We start from the raw sequence: 19,575 nt of genomic DNA, 5'->3' as shown, positions 1-19,575 counted from the left end.
GTCCTAGTAGCTGATGGTGAAGGTGGTATGCAACAACTGTTGAGAAGCAATGGGGAGATGAAGGGAAATTAAGGCACTGCAAGAGGAGATAATTAGGAATAACTGGATGATATTAGGTGAAGGGCAGCATAGGAACATCTAGTCCAGCAATAGCTTTTGAATGGTGAGACAAGTGGAAACCTCACTACCAGTTAAGACATTTAAACCCTGCATGGGCAAAGCACTACAAGACAAACGGGAACCAATTATTCTCCAGCAGCAGAGGGTTGGCCAAAAAAAAAACTAAACTCAGAAATGTTTGTTCCCTGCCTCCCCACACACATACACATATGCCTTAATTCGAAAGCTGTTGATTTCCTGTCTCTTCTTCCATGGCAGGGAGACTATTGTTTGGTTAGTTTTATTAAAAGTGGGATGTCTCTCCGTAGGTGATCAGTGTCCCTGAAGGAGATTTCTTCTTTGACTTTGTCAGACATCTTACAGACTGGATAAAGAAAGCAAGACCTGCAAAAGATGGTAATGATGTTGTTCTTCTGTTTTGCTGCTGTTTCCTCCCCCAGGTACAGTCCTGGTCTGAGATCTCATAGAGCCCATTGAAACCAATTTTAAAAGGCTCTTCTTGCCCACAAGACCGTGATGAAAACTGCATCTGTAATGTTTGTGTCAGTGTAACGCTTGGGTTTTGTGTGTGTGTATGTGAATCCTATTAATAGCAACTCTGCACTTAAGAAATGATCCATCCATGGGCATTGGACAAGCTTTTCATTCTTGCTACTTATAGCTTCTAGAAAGAACTGCACCACAGCTCACACCAACCAATCCTCCAAGTGCTACCTCTTTAGACATTCAGTTACAGAGTATTTCTTCTCTTCGTATTACCATCTTTAAGATTTTATATTAGCCCCGATGACTCTCAGTAATTTCACAGTATCCACGTTAATCCTGTTCCAATTTCTGTTAGGGGACTCAAGAATCTTTTGTGCCCACACAATTCACAGGTGCTGAGAACTGGCCATGAAGAGATAAACTAGACCATGCCTCCAAATAAATGACTTCCCATGAAGGTTAAAGTTTTGTGGCTGCTCTCCAGGCTTTGGCAGATGCAGAAACTTTCTGTAGTTTTTAGCAGCTAGCTGAAATGCAGCCCCAGTGACTGGCCCCAAGTAATTGTCCAGAAATCCCCTTCATATACTGTAATGCTGTTGCAGTGAAAGTAAATCCATTCTCTTTTCATTCAATATTTGCTAGTGAAGTCAGTGCTTATTGAAGTGAGAGCCTGAAGAGCATTAATTAAGAGTTCATAGAACAATTTAGGCAGCCACTCTGTTGCTTCTGCCCTTGAGTCATGGCCTTTAACAGTCTTGTGGGTTCATCCCTGAGCCACCTTGCAGCCAGGACCCTGAATTGCTCCAGACAGGGGAGCCTCTCTATTATACAGGTCTCCATCTAGTGGCTGAAACGTTTATTACAAGCCTCATCAATGCTGAATGGATTCTGTTTTGCAGGTATAGTGCCTTCTCTCACCTACCAAGTGTTCTTCATGAAAAAACTGTGGACAAACACCATGCCTGGGAAGGACTCAATGGCAGACTCCATCTTCCACTATTATCAGGTACTCCATGAGTTTACAATACTGGGGGAGGTCTGAGCGACTCAGGGAACTAGTAATGGGGTAAAAAGGCTTCTTCCTCCTGCATCAATAGCTCAAATCCAATGCATGCCAGTAGTGACAAAAAGAGTTTTCCATTGGCTGGCTGTTAGGAGGACTAAGTCATCTGGAGGTGTTAGTCCAGCTGTGGTCATTATAAACCATGGGTCAATGGCATTAATTAGCCTTTGTCTTGGCAGTCTCAGCAAAGAACCCACGTTCAGAGTAACCCCCGAGACGTTTCAGTTTCCATGTCCAGGTGATCTGCGCTGGTGACAGGTTGGAGTACCAGAGGCAGGGCAGAATGTGGCATGGCTGCTGTAGTGCTGTACTAGTTCTGCAGCTACCGCGAGTTCTCTGTTCTCCTGGGCTGTCAGTCCAGCTGCTGTTGGGTGTGAAATTCACACGCACACTGTTGATTACAGTCATTCTCCACAAGACGGTTGCTCAAATGCAAGCATGCCTCCTGCTGATGATGTCATAAATGCTCTTGTTGACAAACGAGGAGTACTTGGTAAATCGTTCTCGAGGTGATATGGCTTAAAGGGGAACTGGAAAGCTTGATTTGAAGCTCAAAAAAAAATAAATTCCAGATTACTCTTATTATGTACCGAATTCAGAGGTGATTCTCCATCCATGGCTCCTTTCAACAGCCAAAATCCTCTGGGCCAAGGCAAATGACAAAGTGTGTTTGAGTGAGAGATAAAACGGTCGCTGTCTATGGGATCTGGCTGAGGGATGAGCATCTAGCGGTGGCTGAGCTAATCTGGAGATGGTGATTTAGCCAAACCTTTCCACCCAAGCCGGCAGAGTTGAACAGTTGTAAGAGTTGAACAGTGGTGTAAGGTACCCCTCAAGTAGCTGGCTGTAATTCTCAGGCTGAGAGGGCAGAAGAGTGAGTAATTGAAGGAGGAAACAAACAGGTGTAAAATAAAGCAAGGAAAGGTTTCAGCTGCCTTTCACCCACCACAAGCACTGCAAAGGAGGAGACTCACTGGGGCTGAGCCTGCCGGCCTGGGGCCTGACACAAGAGCCAGGCTCAGAATCAGGTCCCAGCTTATCCACAGTTCTTGTGGGCTTCTAGGGGACAGGTTTTGGTTCCCCTCGTTTTGGGCCAGCTGTGATATTGAGTGTCAGGTTCAGATCTGAGCATCATCAAGGCTCAGGCTGTGCAGAGCCAGTGTTTTAGTTGGGCCCATCTCTAAAAAGCCATGCTTTTCACTCAGATCCCCAAAGCTGTTAGACTTGGGTGCATTCCAGATGTCGGGCAAGGTTGTATCAAGTCCTGATCCCTCGCCACAGTATAGCAACAGGTCTCAGTCTGGGTCTCACAACTTCCTTCCCCCCCGGCTCACCATCATTGTGCTTTTCCTGTGCAGCTGGAAGGGGCTAAGTGGAAGGGGAGCTCCAGGAGGGGGCTGGGTTGTGGGTTGGGAAAGGCTGAAGATCACTGCACTACAGCAGCCGGCTTTTGGACAGCTTCCTTCCATAGCTGCTGACCTGCTAGATTTCATAGAATGCTAGAACTGGAAGGGACCTCAAGAGGTCATCAAGTCAAGTCTCCTGCCCTCGTGGCAGGGCCACACACCATCTAAATCATCCCTGACAAACGTCTATCTAACTTGCTCTTAAATACCTTCAGTGATGGAGATTCCTTTAGCCAGTGTCTGTTTGGTATTTGCCTTGGGACGGCTTGGTGCTGTCATTCATGCAGATTCTGTCTCTCAGGACACAAGGATGTCTTTGAGAACCTAGATGTTTGTGGCCTCCCCGTTACCATGTGAAATGCTCTCCTGTCTAGGAATTACCAAAGTACCTGCGTGGCTACCACAAGTGTACCCGGGAAGAGGTCTTACAGCTGGCAGCTCTGATCTACAAGGTCAAGTTTGAGGATGACAAGTCCTACTTCCCCAGCATCCCCAAGCTCCTGAAGGAGCTGGTGCCTCAGGATCTTCTCCGGCAGCTCTCTCCGGACGACTGGAAAAGGGTAAGCAATGGCTTTGATAAGAGCCAGCGTCCTGTCTGACACACCAGGGACTGAACTAGGGACCCCCAGAGCTAAAAAGCAAGCGTGCCACAGCTTGAGTTAAAGCCCTTGCTGGGGATGTAACAGAATCTATGCCAGTGACAGGCAACCTAGGCTAGTGAGGGGCCCCATGACTGGCCCTCCATCTCAGTGGGCCACAAGACTGTTGTAGCCAAGATGATCTCCTGGGATAGGGTAGCTTTGCTAACTGCGCTTGCGTCCCTAGAATTTGCGGGGCATGCTGATTAAACCGTAGAAGCGTGAATTGGATGCAGAGGGAGCGCCCAGCTCTCAGTCAGTCTTGTGTGCAATCAGCACGCACCTCTCTTCACCCACCCTTGCTTTACGTGCGTGTCACTTTAGTGAAACTGACACGGACAGAAACCAGCAGACCCTGGCAGCCCTGCGCATGGGCAACGGCAACCAAAATGTCTCACGAGCCACACCACAGATAGCTTTGTAACGATTACAAGAGCATGCAGGCCCCAGCAAAGATCAGGCCTCCGCTTTGTGAAGCGCTGCATAAGCACATAGCAAGAGACAGTCCTGTCCTAAGGAATTTACCTTCAAGACAGACAAAGGGGGTGAAGATTGATTACCTGCCTTTTACATATGGAGAACCAAGGCAGAGAGAGATGAAGTGACTTGCTCCAGATCACAGAGGGAATCAGTGTCAAAGCCGGGAATTGGATCCAGATAGTCCATGTGCTCGCCCAGGGCTTTCACCACAAGACTGTCCTTGTGGATATACTCAAACCTGTCATGGCTTATAATGGAAAAAATAACCTGTGAGGTGTTTTCAGGCTCCTGTGTCTGCACTAGCACAATAACTAATGTGCAGGGGAGGGCATGGTGGATTTCTGTTCAGACAGGATGGCAAAGTCTAATGCTTTGCGGCAGAAATAACATGACATCTGTGTAGCAAGATGCTGTTTGTATTCAAATGGCCTAGTTCCCAGGTTGTCTGGCAAGCCCTTCAATGATGTCATCTTGGCCTTTATTTGAGAACAACCATATTGGATCAGACCAAAGGTCCATCTAGCCCCGTATCCTGTCTTCCAACAGTGGCCAATGCCAGTGCTTCAGACTGAATGAACAGAATAGGTAATCATCAAGTGATCCCTCTCCTGTCACCATTTCCAGCCTCTGGCAAACAAAGGCTAGGGACACCATTCCTACCCATCCTGGCTAAGTATTGATGGACCTAACCTCCACGAAGCTAGTTCTTTTTTGAACCCTCTTAAAGTCCTGGTCTTCATAACATCCTCTGGCAAGGAGTTCCACAGGTTAACTGTGTGCTGTGTGAAGAAAAACTTCCTTTTGTTTGTTTTAAACCTGCTACCTATTAATTTGAGTTGGTGACCCCTCATTCTTATGTTATGGAAACAAGTAAATAACTTTTGCTTATTCATTCTATTCATACCTGTTATGATTTTATAGACCTGTATCATACCCAGAGCCAGACTGAGGGGTGGACGAGCTGGGCAGCTGCCCGGGGTGCCAACCGATGGGGGGCACCTGATGGCAGCTGTAAGGGGTGCACGGCGTCCCTTGTAGCTGCCATCAGGCGCCGCGCGCCCTGCTCCTGCAGCGCCGGCCCCGCAGTGCCGGACAGCTGCGCCCTTCCCCCCACAGCCACGGGGCCCTGCACGGCTCGGCACACATGCCAGCAGCAGTGGCTGGACTGGACTGGGCAGCGCATGCACCGTGCGCCCCGGGGCGGACCTGCGTAAGCGCCGAGCGTCCCGGGAGCGGACCCACGATCCCTGGGGGGGCAGGCCCGCGCCCCACGGGTGGGCCCGTGCATGTGCCGTGTGCTCAGGGGTGGTGCCGCGCGCCCGGGCCTGAGGCGCCAAAATGGCTCAGGCCGGCCCTGATCATACCCCTCTTAGTCTCCTCTTTTCTAAGCTGAAAACTCCCCATCTTTTTAATCTCGCTTCATATGGCACCCGTTCCAAACCCCCTACTCATTTTTGTTGCAGTCTATTGTGGCGTATTTCAATAAGCACGCAGGCAAAACAAGAGAAGAAGCCAAGCTTGCCTTTCTAAAGATTGTCTTCAAATGGCCTACGTTTGGATCGGCCTTCTTTGAAGTGAAGGTACAGATTTCACTGGCTGTGTCCCCTGGCAGGAGCAGGAACCGCTGTCACAGCTCTTCACTGTAGCGTGGTCGAGAGTGGATCTGTCCTCACAGCATGTCTGTGTGGGAGGGAAAGCTACTATTGCCAATTTGCAGATGGGGAACTGAAGCACAGGGGAGTATGAGACTTTCAATGGGAGCTGGGCTCTTGCGAGCTTTTGAAAGTTCTGCCTTAAGCGCCCTGCCTATAGTCAGCCGGGGGAGTCGATGGATGAGCCAGGAAGGGACCTCACTGTGTCCCAGTTCATTGTCCTGTCTTACTCCCTACCCCTTCTCTTGGCCCTTCCCAGACAAGGGAGAGGCAGAATGGCTGGGTGTGTGGGGAAGCCAGCATGACCTCTGCGCATGTTGGCTCTGGGCTGTAGGATCCTGAAAGCCATTTACTGCCTTTTGGAGTTAGGTGCCTCCGTGCCTTTGAGCATCTGGGCCGGAGTCCCCAGAAGTGTGTGCACCGCGTCTCTGACCAGCACTAAGTAAAGTAAAGCAGAAGGCAGGTAGAGCAAAGGGGAGCAGTGGCGTTGGGCCAGGATTCCTGCGGCCCAGAGGCACTAAGGGCAGGAGAGTCAGTGCATCAAGGTGAGGTGATCCAAGGAAGGACAGGCCGTCTGGGGCTTCCCAGCGCACCCAGTCCAAGGGCAGGATGGCCCCTGACACCTGCTTCCATTGGCAAAGTAGGGAGGGCAAGAAGTGGAAAAGAAGGAACTTAGAGCTGCCAATCGCTACCTCAGGGGGCAGGGGAGGGGCATCTCTCCATTAGCTGGATAGCTGTTACCGTAGCAGTGAAGAGACCTTAATTCATGTGGAGCTTCCTTAAATTCGAGAGCGAACCGGGGCGAGCTAAAACGCAGCAGGGGTCTCGCCATAGCGGCGCGCCTTCCCCCACACTGCGTGGAGGGACCCCCCGTCGCGAGCTGCGCGCTCTGGGAGGCCTTGTCATGTGACTGCTCTGTCTCGTTTCTCACAGCAAACCACAGAGCCAAATTACCCAGAGATCCTTTTAATTGCCATCAACAAGCACGGGGTCAGCCTCATCGACCCCAAAACCAAGGTAAGGCGACACCACCGAGTTCCTGCCCGCAGTGGGCTCAGCCATGTTCAACAGGGTTGTGCGTTTCCAAGGGCTAATGTTAGCAACGTGTGGGTGAAGCCACGTGAGACTTCTATATAAACAGCCTGATTAGCAAAGGTACGGAGCGACCTTTCACTGCTTCTTATGTCTCCAGGAGCTGCAGGCACTCAGCACCTTGGAAATCAGGCCCCTGGGGTGGAAGTCAGCCACTAGCAACAGAAGGCAAAGAACTGTTGGGGGGGTTCAGCCCCAGCCCTGGAACTCAGGAGGGTCAGCCCAAGCCCAGAGGGGCTGCTCTGGTGCAAGGGGCCAGCTCGGACAAGCCCCAGGCCATCCCGTTTTCACTTTAGGAAATATGCTCAGGCTAGCGAAATGGCTCTTCCGTTTAATGCAGTGCGGTGTTAGGTACCCAGTCTCACAGGACCTGCTTGGCTAAATGATGAGGAAGGGAGCCACCACAGACTGCTGGCATTGGTACACAGCACAGCAGGGGGTAGTGTAGAGGGATCCCAGGGGCTACAGTTAGGCCTGACAGGATGAAATGAAGATACAGTCAAATTTGGCTGAATATCAGGAAGAACTCCCAGACACTGAGCCGCATTATGCTGTGGAATCGTCCTCCCAGGGCAGAAGGCTTAGGAGCACCCTTGCTTGGAACATGGAAACCGAGGCTGGGTAAAGCACCGGTTCCTTCATTCACAGCAGAGAGCTGTGGCTAGACCCAGGGAAGAGCCGAGCTAGATGACCTTCTTGTCAGCACATAAGAATTGCCCGGTGGCTCAGACCTCTGTTCCCTCTAGTTCCTGTCTCCAATAGGGGCTGTAGATTATAGGAAAAAGGCAAGAAACGCCGCTGGTGTCCCCCACTCTCACCTCTCGGTTTCTGGGGGTGAGGGCTGGTGGAACCATCTCACCTCATGAAATGTCTTGGGTTTGCTGGGGTGGGCAGCCCAGAGGGAAGGGGGCAGTTAGCCACTGAAGTATCTGACTGGGCTTCTGCTCCTTTTAGGATATTCTCACGACTCACCCCTTCACCAAGATCTCCAACTGGAGCAGCGGCAACACGTACTTTCACATAACGATCGGCAACCTGGTGCGGGGAAGCAAACTGCTCTGTGAAACGTCACTGGTAAGGGAGCTCCAGCATCCCGGGCAGCCACTGAGCACAGGGAACAAGGGGGGGAACGAACTGCAGGGTGGATCTCCAAAGCCACGCTCAGGCTCCACATCCTCTGTTCATGCCATGTTGCCTATGCCCAGGCCTGCTGATGGGGGGCAAAGGCGGCAGGTGCACCCAAGGTCCCAGCTCTGCCCCTCCCATCCAAGGCCCCCGGCCCTACTAGGAGCATAAAGCCAGGCCTCCCTCCCCCACATTGCCCAGGAGCCCAACAATCCTCTCAGCCCTCCTGCCTATCCCTGAGCATCTGGGCCAATGGACTCTGAAATGGAAGCACAGCAGCATGCAGCAGAGCATCAATGAGTTCACCAAACATGTCCCCCACAGGGAGCTCCCCTTCCCAGCCCTGCAAGCTAAGGCTCAGACACAGCTACTACTGAGGGGGAGGTGACTCGGGTTCCAGGCAGGGGCAGCTTTGGAAGTAATACTGCAGGTTGAAAGAGGCTGGCAGGTTTCTGGAGCAGGCTGATTGACAGGAAAGCCGCAGTGGTGGGAAGCAGCTCAGTGGCCTGGGATGCAAGACTAAATCCTGGGGAGATGGTTTGGTGGGGAGAAAGCAAGCAAGGGGGTCGAGTGTGCAGGATAAATTCATTTATCAACTCCTTGGATGTGAGGGCAGGAACTCCGGACGCGAGCTGTGCTACGTACTCACACGGTCAAACCCTCAGCTGGTGTCAGTGGTGGTGGCTGTATGGAAGTCAGTGGAGCTGCACCAGTTTACACCAGCAGAGGATCTGTGCATAGTCTATGTTCCAGCATGGCTTAGCCTGTTCCTCTGGCTGACATCCTTTGTCAGAGGGTGAGGAGTCCGAATGCTCAGCCAGGTTAGTGCCCAGGCACATCAAGAGTCGGAGGTGCTGTATAGCAAGCCAAGCAGGCAGAACCACCACTGTCCTGGTACTCTGCTACTGGTGAACATGCTGGACTCTTAGTGCAAGTCTCACATCCAGTACCAGGCTGCCCTGCCCCGCCAGTTCATAGCAAATCAGAGTCTGCGATACACTCTCATGGCTCATATGGGGTGCCCCGAGAGCATCACACTTCGATTTTTAGTGCCAGAGAGGAAGTGCCAGATGGGATCAGAGCTGAGGTCCATCTAGCTCAGTATCTTGTCTCCAACCCATAGCCAGCACCAGCAGGGTTCCCTGTAAGCTGGGCGCTTGTGCAACTGCTCAGGAGAAATTTAAATGCCACCTATCTGACTAGCAGAGCACCCACAGCTAGGCTTTGTGTTTCTGCTGGTGGTGCACATCCTAACATACCTCAGTGCACATAGAAAACTTTATTCTGCACCTGAATGGGAAAAAATGGGACAGATTAGAGGGAATATTGACCAGCACCACCAAGAAGAGGGAAGAACCCCACTGTAGACTAACATGGAGCAATCTGCTCGCACATGAGGTCCCTGGTCTCTAATAAGTAGAGATTAGCTTATGCTCTGAAGTACAAGGGTTACTATCCCTTCCATCATTTGCCCTCATTTGTTATAATTACTCTGGAGATTCCAAAACCCTTTTGGAGCCTGGCCGAGTCCTTGGCCACAACAACGTCCTGTGGCAGAGTGTTCCACAGTCCAGTTATGTGTGTATGAAGAGATATTTCCTTGGGTTAGTTTTGCACGTACCAGCTTTACATTGGCTGTTCTTTTGCAGTGCAGGAAATGGGGGAGGAGGGTCGTCAGAAGCCTGGTCATAGTTCCTACCAAAGACATAATCCAGCGACCAGAAGTTATGCTTCCCAGGTGACGTGTCTGATCTCTCATTACTTCCTACCAGGGCTACAAGATGGATGACCTCTTGACCTCGTACATCAGTCAGATGTTAACAGCCATGAGCAAACAGAGGAGCGCAAAGGGCAGCAGCAAGTGAACGGAAAGAAGCCACTGGCAGGTGGCCATGGAACTAATTCACCAGCTGAGGCCTGTGGGGTACCCCTGCAGCTGGGGCCAAACCTTTTCAGCCCAGATGTGGAAGATGATCCGGACCCCATCAGACAGCTCATCCGACTCTGACCTTGAGGGCTCGAGTCCCGCTTCCCCTTCCAGCGAGGATGACTACCTGTGACGCTGACCTCCCATTTCCCTCTCCACCCTAGTAAGCCCTGTTCTAAACCTCTGTGCTTTTAAGGTGACAGACAGTGACTGATCAACAGAGAAACTCCAGCAGGGTGTTTACTATCAAACCAAATGTCTGACGTTTGCAAAGGACTGTAGGAAAAAGTGTTGTGTGTCATTTTTAAAAAGGGGACGGTGGCCAGGGTGCCGGTCAAGGCTTTGGAGAAATTCAGGGCATCAGATCTTTGCCAGTCAGGAACTTAACCCTACTCCACTGTACAGCGAAATACGACCCACTCTGCAGGGGGTGGGAGATTTTGGCATTCCAACAGAGAAAAGAATCCAAAAAGGACAGAAGGAAAAAGTGCATTTAAAATAGTGGTTGGTTTGTTTTTTTCTTACTCCTAATTGAATAGCCTGTACCATGGCAAAGCAACAATGGGAGCCGCGCACATAAGGATGGGTATATTTAAAGGTCTCATTTCTTATTCTTGTATTTATTTATTTTTTAAAAAGAATGATGGGTTCTGGGAGGCTGACTCTGGGGAAGGCTCCCCACTGGTTCCCGCAGTAGAATCGCTCACACACCCAGCACTCAAGGCTGAGACTGAGTGTTCATAGGTCAAACTGTTCAAATTTCGGGTGGCCCATAGTTCAGCATCAAACACAGCAAACTAAAGTCAGCAGAGCCCCTCCCCCCCCCCAACCCCCACCCACAGAATACACCTTGCAGAACCAGGCATTTAGGTGGAAGCCTGAATGCGGCGTCAGGCCCTGAGAGTTGGAAGACGTTGGCCAAGCCCTGCTGTGTTGTGTGAAACGCTGCAGTTCAAATGTGCACCACAGTCACCTTTCTTTGCATGTCAAATCTGGGTGGAGCAGCATTCGGTCTCTGTGCAGCATTACACGCAGCTGGAATGTGTTTGTCTCACAGCTGCTGTGAAACATTAGTGGAGCAGCCAACGCAGAGCCAGTAAATAAGAAAAATTAACCATGGATGCAGACTAACCTCCCATCATCCTCTGCACCAGTCTGGCAGGCTGTAACAAGTAGGTGTTCTGTGTCATGCTGCTTCTGCAGTTTCTGGTTTGCTGCAGGTAGACAGCTCTGGTCAAGGCACAGGGACTGTTTCCCATCTCTGCACTAGACTCACCTAGAAACTTTGGCTGCCCATAGAAGCTGAGCTTTGTGGCTCAGCCCCATGTCTGATTTTTAAATTTAGCTCTGACCCCTTGTGGCAAAGGAAAGTTGAACAATTGCCTCTGCCTATAAACACAGGACTAGTGCCTGCTGCAAAGTTAATTCATTGGGGGCTAGCGGGAAAACGCTACTGAAAAGCAGAGAAACGTAAGAAGATGCCAGCACCCGTGTTCAGTGCCCAGCCCCTATGAACACAAGCAATGCCTGCATCACCCTGACAGCTGAGTCTAAATTCTCTGCTGCATTCCCTAGCACCATTGTGTTTCAGTAGCGAGGAAGTCAGGCACCTTATGTTGTTAGGAGGCCTTTCACTGCTGTATAGCTGAACATAGCTAAACCACCCACTGTACAGGAGTTGGGTAAGGCAGCAGTAAATTGCTGTACCAGTACATATATAGGGTCAACAGTGTGGTGTGGGCCAAAATTCTGCCCTGAACCCTGCGGTAAAGAGGGAGTCGCCTGCATTAGCTAACTGGCTCTTGTTTCCAGGGTTCAGGCAAATAGATTATGTGGCTGTGTTCTGGATCATTAGCAACCCAAATTTGAAACCTGTCAGTCAGCGCTGCCACCAGGCACAACACTGACATGCCGCACTGGAAGGACAGTAGCCCACCCTTGGGTGTCATGGCATCAAACATGAGTTGTATGTGGCCAACTACAGGGAGGCTGTGTAGCTATGAATGAAATTTGTATGACTGAGTCCCAACAGCCAGGCTTGATCTCAACAGGCCGTGGCACCTGGCACTGTCAGAATGGGCTGAGGGCCAGTTTCGATGCTGATGCCACTAACGTTGGGTGTCTCTCAGCAGAACTGTGCTTGGTTGGCTCAGTACCTATGATTTGCATCATACTAGGTCAATGCAGAGTCGGCGGTGCATTCTCATGCTCCTCTTCCCCACAGCTCTCTGCCTCACTCAGCAATTGAGCATATGTATAGGAGAGTTGCACTTTAAGAACATACGAAAGGCCATATCGGCTCAGACCAAAGGTCCATCTAGCCCAGTATGCTTTTGTCCAACAGTGGCCAAGGCCAAGTACCCAGAGGGAATAAACAGAACAGGTAATCATCAAGTGATCCACCCCTATTGTCCATTCCCAGCTTCTGGCAGAGGCTAGAGACACTGCAGAGCATGGTGTTTGTATCGCTGCCCCTTCGGCTTATAGGCATTGATGGACCTGTGCTCTATGAACTGTCTTACAGTCCATAACTGGACTTCAGAAAGGAGCAGGTTCCACACAGAGTGGTGCACAAATTAACTTTATCATCTCCCACACAAGCCACCCCCGAGGATACATGGGTAAAACAGTGGCACTGGGCCCTGTTCCTTTGCTTGACGGGCATGAGGGACTGCATGTAGTCATCTGAAGGCAGGGGACAGAACTTCGGGCTTGTTCTGTGCCACTTTCCACGTGTGTAAGTTGGGCGGCTTTCCTGAAGTCAGTCGCATTGTACTGGAGTACAATCAGAATAGGGGTCAGAACTGAGCCTGCTGGATCATCAAAATTAATCTTTCACAGCCTGTGCCCCTTATATGCTCTCCTCCTCCTCCCACCCCCACCAGCAGTTCATAGCTCACCTGTGGCCTTGTTGCACTACAGGCAGTCCCCAGGTTACATGGATCCGACTTACATTGGATCCTTACTTACAAATGGGGTGATGCAACCCCCACTAGCTGCTTCCCCCCCAGCAGACCAGGGAGACGCGAAGCTAGCGCCCCCCCCCCCCCAGCAGACCAGGGAGACGCGGAGCGGCTTTTCTCAGCAGACACCTCAGCTTGAGAATAAAGGACTGAGGGAAGTGAGGTGTGGGAGAATAAAACTGAGCTCTGGAGAAATGTTTGGCTAGAGTTTCCCCTACAATATGTACCAGTTCCGACTTACATACAAATTCAACTTAAGAACATACCTACAGTCCCTATCTTGTACGTAACCCGGGGACTGCCTGTATTGTGAAGCCACTGTTATTTTGCCCATCCTGTTGCTTGGCTCTGAGGGACACAGTAGGCCCCAGCCCTTCACTGCTCGTGTTCACTTTGTGTTCAGTGAAAGACTAACACCGTGGTTGTGCCACCTCAACTCATTCTTCCCTATGTGGGTCGTGTGAGCAGCAGCCTGATGCACGCCCCATACAGTTAGCTGGCGCGTGCGGTTCCAGTTTCAGCGGTCCCTTTGACATTTGTGTGCGTGTGTATGTGTCCTACCCTGTGTGTATTAGTGGCTGTGTCTGGTTCTGTTCACACACACGATGTAACACAAAAGCGTCCAGCTGTGTTAAATATGCTAATAAAAAAATAAGAGGCGAAGGCCTGGCGAGAAGCTCGTCTTTGCAGTTCACTGTCCCGCTCATTGAAGGGATGGCTGCCAGGTGACTTGTTCATGGTCTGTCAGTGAATACACAGGGAGCGACCTGACAATGGCGGCTATGTCAGTCTTGCACACAAAGCCACAACAAGCTCCAGAGCCGGACACTAACACTAGACAGTCAGCCTGGACAGAAGGAGCAAATTGTTCACATGGAGACTGTCAGGGAGCCTAGGGGGCTCGTGAACATGGGTGCCAACCTTGCAGCAGCCTGTCAAGAAGCAGGCCCCCAAGCCCTCAACTGGTTGTGACTTCACTACCCGAGTAACAAGTGTGAATGCCTCAACAGTGTTCGCAGGGCACCACAAACAGACCCACTTTGGCATATCGGCCTTCGGGGTACATGATCCCTTATGCCACTGGACCAGTCACAGGTCAGTGACACCCCCACCAAAGACAACGTGAGAGAGAGCTGATGCAGTATGGCCAAAGGTCCATCTAGCCTACTATGTCTTCCATGAGTGGCCAATGCCACGTGCTTCAGAAGGACCAAACCGAACAGGCACTTAGCGAGTGATTCATCCACTCCCAGCATCTGGCAATGAGAAGCTAGGGACATCCAAAGCAGGAAGACTTTCACATCCCTAATCATCTTAGCTAATAGCCATCACTGGCCCCATCAACCTTAGCTAGCTCCTCTTTAAACCCTGCTATAGTTTTGACCATCCCCCGGCAATGAGGTCCATTCAAGGCTTGCAGCCAATCTTATAATAAACTAACTCACGAGGCAGTAAGAAATAGAGGTGAGAGCTATGTACAGTCTGTCAGGGTCCGCTGTCTGCACACTGTGTGGGGCTGTTCACGCTAACCCCAGCTAAAGAGTTCAGCTTCCACCACCCCCCCCCCCCAAGCAGTGAAGCAGCATAGGAACCCAGTTCCTTATTATCAGACATCTTTACTTCCCGTCCCCCAACATTCAGACTGATAGAGCTTGTGTCAGTGCCTGCTCCTCTTCATGTATCTGGCAGGGGCGCACAGCCAGCACCAAAGCCTTTAGGTTTCACAATGGTTCATTTGGCTGCAATGTGCCACCTTGTGTGCAGGACCAGTGGTAAAAGTCACTTACAAACAATGTATTGCGAAGCGGACAGGGGACTGCAGACAGGGGAGTTGAAGAGGGAGAGCAAAGCGACCCCACCGCCGAAGAGGCTACCCGGTGAGAGTACAAGCTGTGGTGTGAGTGTGTGCCTGTGCCTGACTGTTTGAATTTTACAGTTTGAAGTGTGAATTGAGAGTCTGATTCCAGGTGAGTGCTAGCAGTTTCAGTTTCAGCTTCTGTGGCAGTTGGGACTGAGAGCCTGCCATTGTTCCCTTGATTGCCTCTGATTAGCCTCAGGCTCAGCCTTCCCCTGTGTGACTCAGAAGGGGGCAGGCCTGACCTAGGCAAGCAGGCTTTAAAAAGCCAGAGCAGTGCGACCAGGGGAGCGAAGCGGACAGGGGACTGCAGACAGGGGAGTTGAAGAGGGAGTGACTGATGGTGATGAAGACCCGTAGCGCTTGTGCCAGTACTTCTCCTGTCTCCTCCACCTGTGCCTGTATCCAGACAGAGAACCTGAGCATGGATGTCTCTACCCAGGTCCTGGTGTGGTCTTGCTGTATTTGTGGCTTGCAATTCCCACTGAGTGATCTCCAGGCTGGGGGAGACAACCATTGTGAAAGGTGCCTGCTGGTGGAATCTCTCAGGCAGCAGGTGGGAGAGCTACAGGAGGAGGTGGCCAGGCTGAGGAGCATTCGAAGCCATGAGGAATTCCTGGACAGTATTCCTGTGGAGTCCACGGAGGTCACTGTCCTAGGATGTGGGACTGTTGACCAGCCACTTATGGAGGAGGCAGTGGTGCAGGGTGAGAACTGGCAGCTGGTTACTTCCGGCAGCAGACAGTGTTCCACCCCTGCTCCTAACCCTCCCACTGTGTTACATAACCGTTACACTTTACTTTCAGCAGGAGACAAGGAGTCACCCCCCACAGTGGAGGAGACCAGGCCTTGCACCACCAAGGTTGAGCAGTCTCCTGCCACCACTGCGAGGAGGAAACGTAGGGCAGTGGTGGTTGGAGACTCTCTTCTGAGGGGAACGGAGGCACCCATCTGTCGCCCTGACAGCTCATCTCGAGAGGTATGCTGTCTGCCAGGGGCCCGTATCCGAGATGTTACGGAGGCATTGTCGAGGATTATCCGGCCCTCTGACTACTACCCCATGCTACTCATCCACGTGGGCACAAATACTGCCAGGTGTGACACTGAGCGGATCAAGTGTGACTACAGGGCTTTGGGAGTACGGGTGAAGGAGTTTGGAGCGCAGGTGGTATTCTCTTCTATCCTTCCTGTCAAAGGTAGGGGCCCGGGCAGAGAGAGGTGAATCCTGGAGGTGAATGCCTGGCTGCGATGATGGTGTCGCCAGGAGGGATTCAGCTTCCTTGATCACGGGGTGCTCTTCCAGGAAGGACTGCTTGGCGGAGATGGAGTTCACCTTTCTAGGAGCGGGAAGGCCTTGTTTGGACACAGACTGGCTAACCTTGTGAGGAGGGCTTTAAACTAGGTTTGTTGGGGGCAGGTGAGCAAAGCCCACAGGTAAGTGCTGCATGTGCGGGACTGGGAGATGGGTTGGAAATGGGGGGGACTACGGCCTATAATGGCAAGGAGAAAGGAGGGCCAGGGCACAACAGGGAGGTAAGATCAAATCAGTATCTTAGATGCCTATATACAAATGCGAGAAGTATGGGTAATAAGCAGGAAGAACTGGAATTGCTAACCAATAAATACAACTATGATATCATTGGTATTACAGAAACCTGGTGGGATGGGACGCATGATTGGAATGTTGGTATGGAAGGGTATGGCTTGCTCAGGAAGGACAGACAGGGAAAAAAGGGAGGAGGGGTTGCCTTGTATATTAAAAATGTACACACTTGGACTGAAGTGGAGATGAATGTAGGAGATAGCTGTGTAGAGAGTCTCTGGGTTAAGCTAAAAGGGGTAAAAAACGAGGGTGATATCATGCTAGGAGTCTACTACAGGCCACCTAGCCAGGTGGATGAGGCCTTTTTTAAACAATTAACAAAACTATCCAAAGCCCAAGATTTGGTGGTGATGGGGGACTTCAACTATCCAGACATTTGTTGGGAAACTAACACAGCGAGGCACAGGCTATCCAATAAGTTTCTGGACTGCATTGGAGACAACTTTCTGTTTCAGAAGGTTGAAAAAGCTACCAGAGGAGAAGCTGTTCTGGATTTGGTTTTAACAAATAGGGAGGAACTAGTTGAGAACTTGAAAGTGGAAGACAGTATAGGGGACAGTGATCACGAAATAATAGAGTTCATGATCTTAAGAAAAGGTAGAAGGGAGACCAGCACAATTGAAGTAATGGATTTCAGGAAGGCAGATTTTGATAAGCTCAGAGAACTTGTAGGTAAGGTCCCATGGGAAGCAAGACTGAAGGGAAAAACAACTGAGGAGAGTTGGAAGTATTTCAAAGGGACGTTGTTAAGGGCCCAAAAGCAAACAATTCCGCTGTGTAGGAAAGATAGAAAATATGGCAAAAGACCAGCTTGGCTTAACAAGGAGATCTTGCACGATCTCAAAATAAAAAAGGAGTCATATAAAAAATGGAAACTAGGACAACTAACAAAGGATGAATATAGGCAAGCAACACGGGAATGCAGGGGCAAGATTAGAAAGGCAAAGGCACAAAATGAGATCAAACTAGCTACAGGCATAAAGGGAAACAAGAAGACTTTTTATAAATACATTAAAAGCAAGAGGAAGACCAAGGACAGGGTAGGCCCACTGCTTAGTGAGGAGGGAGAAGCAGTAACAGGAAACTTGGAAATGGCGGAGATGCTCAATGACTTCTTTGTTTCGGTCTTCACCGAGAAGTCTGGAGGTGTGCCTAACGTAGTGAATACAAGCAGAGAGAGGGTAGGTTTAGAAGATAGGATTCACAAAGAACAAGTTAAAAGTCACTTAGGAAAGTTAGATGTCAGCAAGTCACCAGGTCCTGATGAAATGCATCCCAGGATACTCAAGGAGCTGATAGAGGAGGTATCTGAGCCTTTAGCTATGATCTTTGAAAAATCATGGCAGACAGGGGAGATTCCAGAAGACTGGAAAAGGACAAATATTGTGCTCATCTATAAAAAGGGGAATAAGAACAACCCAGGAAACTATAGACCGGTCAGTTTAACGTCTGTCCCAGGGAAGATAATGGAGCAGGTAATTAAGGAAATCCTATGCAAACACTTGGAAGGTAATAAAGTGATAGGGAATAGCCAGCATGGGTTTGTGAAGAACAAGTCATGCCAAACTAATCTGATAGCTTTCTTTGATAAGATAACGAGCCTTGTGGATAAGGGAGAAGCGGTGGATGTCATATACTTAGACTTTAGTAAGGCATTTGATACGGTCTCACATGATATTCTTATTGATAAACTAGGCAAATATAACTTAGATAGGGCCACGATAAGGTGGGTGCATAATTGGCTGGATAACCGTAGTCAGAGAGTTGTTGTTAATGGTTCTAAATCCTGCTGGAAAGGGATAACAAGTGGAGTTCCTCAAGGGTCTGTTTTGGGACCCGTACTGTTCAATATCTTCATCAATGATGTAGATATTGGGATAGAGAGTACGCTTATTAAGTTTGCGGATGATACCAAACTGGGTGGGGTTGCGACTTCTTTGGAGGATAGGGACATAATTCAAAATGACCTTAGCAAGTTAGAGAAATGGTCAGAGGTAAACAGGATGAGGTTTAATAAAGAGAAATGCAAAGTGCTCCACTTAGGAAGGAACAATCAGTTCCATACATACAAGATGGGAAGAGACTGTCTAGGAAGGAGCATGGCAGAAAGGGATCTAGGGGTCATAGTGGACCACAAGTTGAATATGAGTCAACAGTGTGATGCTGTTGCCAAAAAAGCAAATATGATTCTAGGTTGTATCAACAGGTGTGTTGTAAGCAAAACTCGTGAAGTCATTCTGCCGCTCTACTCTGCACTAGTTAGGCCTCAGCTGGAGTACTGTGTCCAGTTCTGGGCGCCATATTTCAAGAAAGATGTGGAGAAATTGGAAAGGGTACAGAGAAGAGCGACAAGAATGATTAAAGGTCTAGAGAACATGACCTATGAAGCCAGGCTTCATGAACTGGGCTTGTTTAGTTTGGAAAAAAGAAGATAAGGGGGGACATGATAGCGGTTTTCAAATATCTAAAAGGGTGTCACAAGGAGGAAGGAGAAAATTTGTTCCTCTTGGTTTCTGAGGACAGGACAAGGAGTAATGGGCTTAAAGTGCAGCAGGGGAGGTTTAGATTGGACATTAGGAAAAAATTCCTAACTGTCAGGGTGGTCAAATATTGGAATAAATTGCCAAGGGAGGTGGTGGAATCTCCCTCTCTGGAGATATTTAAGAACAGGTTAGATAGACATCTGTCAGGGATGGTGTAGGTGGAGCTTGGTCCTGCCTTGAGGGCGGGGGGCTGGACTCGATGACCTCTTGAGGTCCCTTCCAGTCCTATTATTCTATGATTCTATGATTCTCCCATTGACCTAGCTACCCCTTCTTGGGGAGGTGATGTACCTCCACCAAGGAGAGAACTCCTATTACTGTGGGTGCTACTTATGCTGAAGTGCTACAGTGGTGCAGCTGTAGCATTCTGAGTGTAGCCAAACCCTTAAAGATTCATTCCCAAACATCCAATAGTACAATAATGTCGTACTGTCTTCCTGGGTTATGAATTTTTGACAACTGTCCTGCAAATCCTTGAATTCCAGCAAGAAATTGTAGCCCTTCTTATAGGCAGAAGAGGAGAGTCAACCTTTTCCATCCAACCTCCAGCTGAAGATCCAGACACCTCAGCCACTCTTACGGGAGATTCTAACAGAAGACACATTAAATTAGTTTACCAAAT

General features: G+C 49.8%; 1 protein-coding gene across 3 annotated transcripts in view; it reads left to right on the top strand.

The window, feature by feature from the left end:
• Positions 1-15,873, top strand: part of MYO7A (myosin VIIA) — a 184,870-nt gene extending 168,997 nt beyond the window's left edge. For 2 of the 3 annotated variants that reach the window (XM_075919509.2, XM_075919508.2), the window contains 7 exons: positions 429-516; positions 1,506-1,612; positions 3,450-3,635; positions 5,657-5,773; positions 6,779-6,862; positions 7,892-8,011; positions 9,835-13,629. In XM_075919509.2, coding sequence (XP_075775624.1) covers positions 429-516; positions 1,506-1,612; positions 3,450-3,635; positions 5,657-5,773; positions 6,779-6,862; positions 7,892-8,011; positions 9,835-9,927 — 795 coding nt within the window. In that variant the 3' untranslated portion in view covers positions 9,928-13,629. Of the gene's footprint in view, positions 1-428; positions 517-1,505; positions 1,613-3,449; positions 3,636-5,656; positions 5,774-6,778; positions 6,863-7,891; positions 8,012-9,834; positions 13,630-15,613 lie in introns of those variants that run through there. The other variant, XR_016348571.1, reaches the window with a different exon arrangement.
• Positions 15,874-19,575: the final 3,702 nt, after the last annotated feature.

Source organism: Pelodiscus sinensis, chromosome 1 (genome assembly GCF_052426305.1).
Source record: "Pelodiscus sinensis isolate ZL-2025 chromosome 1, ASM5242630v1, whole genome shotgun sequence".
NCBI lineage: Eukaryota > Metazoa > Chordata > Testudines > Trionychidae > Pelodiscus > Pelodiscus sinensis.
This window is presented reverse-complemented; position numbering and strand designations above follow the sequence as displayed.